General features: G+C 36.2%; 1 protein-coding gene across 1 annotated transcript in view; it reads right to left on the bottom strand.

Moving 5' to 3' along the window:
* LOC100742224 (male-specific lethal 1 homolog) overlaps positions 1–2,376 on the bottom strand; it is a 7,296-nt gene extending 4,920 nt beyond the window's left edge. The window contains exons 1-2 of the mRNA XM_003491854.4: positions 1,606–2,376; positions 1–129 (exon numbers count right to left, since the gene is read on the bottom strand). Of these exons, the coding sequence (XP_003491902.1) occupies positions 1–129; positions 1,606–1,778 (302 nt within the window). The 5' untranslated portion in view covers positions 1,779–2,376. The remainder of the gene's footprint in view (positions 130–1,605) is intronic.
* Positions 2,377–3,525: the final 1,149 nt, after the last annotated feature.

Below are 3,525 nucleotides of genomic sequence, written 5' to 3'. Positions count from 1 at the left end.
AAGCCGGTAACACAGACACCACTATTACTACCACTGTCACCGTTATCACTGCTGGTGGAACAACCACTACCACCACTACCACTACCGCTCTCACTAGTAGCACTAGAACCAGTAGTACCAGTACCAATACCAGCACCAGCACCAGCACCAGCACCAGCACTGACAATACCACCAGCAGCAACAGTAATAATAATAATAGTAGTAGTAGTAGTAGTAGTAGTAGTAGTAGTAGTACAAGTAATAGTATTAGTAGTAGTAGTATTAGTAGCAGTAATAGTAGTAGTAGTAGTAGTAGTAATAGTAATAGTAATAGTAGCAGCAGCAGCAGCAGCAGCAGCAGTAGTAGTAGTAGTAATAGTAGTAGTAGTAGTAGTAGTAGTAGTAGTAGTAGTAGTAGTAGTAGTAGTAGTAGTAGTAGTAGTAGTAGTAGTAGTAGTAGTAGTAGTAGTAGTAGTAGTAGTAGTAGTAGTAGTAGTAGTAGTAGTAGTAGTAGTAGTAGTAGTAGTAGTAGTAGTAGTAGTAGTAGTAGTAGTAGTAGTAGTAGTAGTAGTAGTAGTAGTAGTAGTAGTAGTAGTAGTAGTAGTAGTAGTAGTAGTAGTAGTAGTAGTAGTAGTAGTAGTAGTAGTAGTAGTAGTAGTAGTAGTAGTAGTAGTAGTAGTAGTAGTAGTAGTAGTAGTAGTAGTAGTAGTAGTAGTAGTAGTAGTAGTAGTAGTAGTAGTAGTAGTAGTAGTAGTAGTAGTAGTAGTAGTAGTAGTAGTAGTAGTAGTAGTAGTAGTAGTAGTAGTAGTAGTAGTAGTAGTAGTAGTAGTAGTAGTAGTAGTAGTAGTAGTAGTAGTAGTAGTAGTAGTAGTAGTAGTAGTAGTAGTAGTAGTAGTAGTAGTAGTAGTAGTAGTAGTAGTAGTAGTAGTAGTAGTAGTAGTAGTAGTAGTAGTAGTAGTAGTAGTAGTAGTAGTAGTAGTAGTAGTAGTAGTAGTAGTAGTAGTAGTAGTAGTAGTAGTAGTAGTAGTAGTAGTAGTAGTAGTAGTAGTAGTAGTAGTAGTAGTAGTAGTAGTAGTAGTAGTAGTAGTAGTAGTAGTAGTAGTAGTAGTAGTAGTAGTAGTAGTAGTAGTAGTAGTAGTAGTAGTAGTAGTAGTAGTAGTAGTAGTAGTAGTAGTAGTAGTAGTAGTAGTAGTAGTAGTAGTAGTAGTAGTAGTAGTAGTAGTAGTAGTAGTAGTAGTAGTAGTAGTAGTAGTAGTAGTAGTAGTAGTAGTAGTAGTAGTAGTAGTAGTAGTAGTAGTAGTAGTAGTAGTAGTAGTAGTAGTAGTAGTAGTAGTAGTAGTAGTAGTAGTAGTAGTAGTAGTAGTAGTAGTAGTAGTAGTAGTAGTAGTAGTAGTAGTAGTAGTAGTAGTAGTAGTAGTAGTAGTAGTAGTAGTAGTAGTAGTAGTAGTAGTAGTAGTAGTAGTAGTAGTAGTAGTAGTAGTAGTAGTAGTAGTAGTAGTAGTAGTAGTAGTAGTAGTAGTAGTAGTAGTAGTAGTAGTAGTAGTGGTAGTGGTAGTAGTAGTAGTAGTAGTAGTAGTAGTAGTAGTTGTACTAGTAAAAGAAGAAGTAGTAGTAGAAGTAGTGGTCGCAGTAGCAGTAGTAGTAGCGTTACTAGTATCACCAGCTAAAGCAACTATGGAAAAGGCAGTGCTGCCAGCAGCGCCGCTCTCGTTTTCTTTCCTATTCCCGTACTCGTACCCGTGAACGTTCTCCTTCTTATTTTCACCGTTCACGAGTTTCGAGGCCGAGCCACTCGACATCTTCCCTCTCTACCACCCTCGCCACCGCTTCCCACTTCTTCATTTGTGGCCGCCTCGAGCGTACCACGCGCCCGCACCGCGCACATTAAACGTCTTGACAATATGTACCTTCACCAACAATACCCTCACCGCCGATCTCTATCCCCGTCACATATCATCACCCTTCACCGATCTCTTACCACCATCCGCTTTACAAACACTTCCTTTTAACAGATATTATTTTCCAATCTTTTCCTCTTTCAACACAACCTCCTCTCCAACTATCTGCCAGTGGCAGCGCACGAGGTGCCTGTTGTCCAAAATCGTACTTGTGTGTTTACTCTGACGAACTATGCGAGCCGCGCGCGGCGTTTCTCTGCTTCGTAGTATCCTAAACTCACGACATCTCGCGGTACCAACCACGAACCCTGTCGTTTCATTTGCTTTTCCCATCGATCATCCAGCACCCACCACATTCGACATCGACGAATCTCATTGAACGTAAGCACAGCCTATGCAATCTTCTCCTTTCGTTCTTTATTCTCATGTACACACGGATATACCTCTGCGATATATGTACATGCCACTTATATTCGCGATAAAGAAAACAAGCGCATGCGCTCTATCATTATATTTCATGTTGTGTCTTCTCTCGCAATATTGTATACGTATTTGAATAATATGTACAATGTACTTGCTTACATCGTACGATGGTTTTCACATTTTAGCGATATGATTAGAACGAAAATTTTACGTAAATTACTCTACGTATACAATTCCAATTATTGAAATTTCATTTAATTTATAAACTTGCATCGCATTTGATTGTTTTCATTTGCTTTATCACAATTGACATACATGTATACGTACATCGCACCCTCTGTTCCTAATATAATTTAACAATTTTAGAAAAGCCGTTGTCATTATTTTATTATTATTATTTATTATTTCTCATTCAAGATTTCAATGCTAAATTACTTTCCGATATGCGTCGTCTTTTTATTTGCCCGTTTATTGGTACAAACAGGTACTTTTAATGAATTTGCAAACCTGGCAAGACATAAAAATTATCACAATAAGTATATTCGGTGACAATGCCATTTTCTATCAAATTACTTGGCATTAGCTTTGCCAATTACGCGATAATTTTAGAAAACTTCCGATAACGTAGAGTTGCGTCATTGAAAACTATTTATTTTTGTATTATGTATACGTATATACATAATGTTGCATGCATTACCAGTATAGAAAGTTACAAATATGAACGATAACTTTATAATCGATAGATTTAGCACGAAACAAATTTCGTTTGAAACATTTTCAGCAAACAACTTAATTATGTTAAACGTGAAATAATGTTTAATCAATGTTCGTAAATTCGTGAATTCGATGGTTCACGAGCGATCGTTATACATATTCAGTTTCAATTAAATTGATTAATTTGCATCTCAGTAACTCAGTAATATTACATAGTTTTTATTATGGTGATATTTGTATATCGGCATCAAAAGTTACAGTCTATAACGTGATACATGTCGTTATGATGTTTTATAATAAAATCTGAAGTTGATATGATGCAAGGATAATTTAAATAATCGTCATGATATTGTGAATAATGGATTTCTAATGTATGCCTAAATAATAGTAACAATGTCGCGCGAAATTTACGAATCGTTCCGTTACATCTTATGGATATGTATGTTGTATCAATCCCATAAGAAGGAAAGAAAAAAGAAAGAAGTAAGAATCAAAATAATGAATACATGTC

The sequence above is a fragment of the Bombus impatiens genome, unplaced genomic scaffold (assembly GCF_000188095.3).
Source record: "Bombus impatiens unplaced genomic scaffold, BIMP_2.2 scf_0640, whole genome shotgun sequence".
In the NCBI taxonomy this organism is placed as follows: Eukaryota; Metazoa; Arthropoda; class Insecta; order Hymenoptera; family Apidae; genus Bombus; species Bombus impatiens.
Note: the sequence above shows the minus strand (reverse complement) of the source record. Positions and strands in the feature narration are given on the sequence as shown.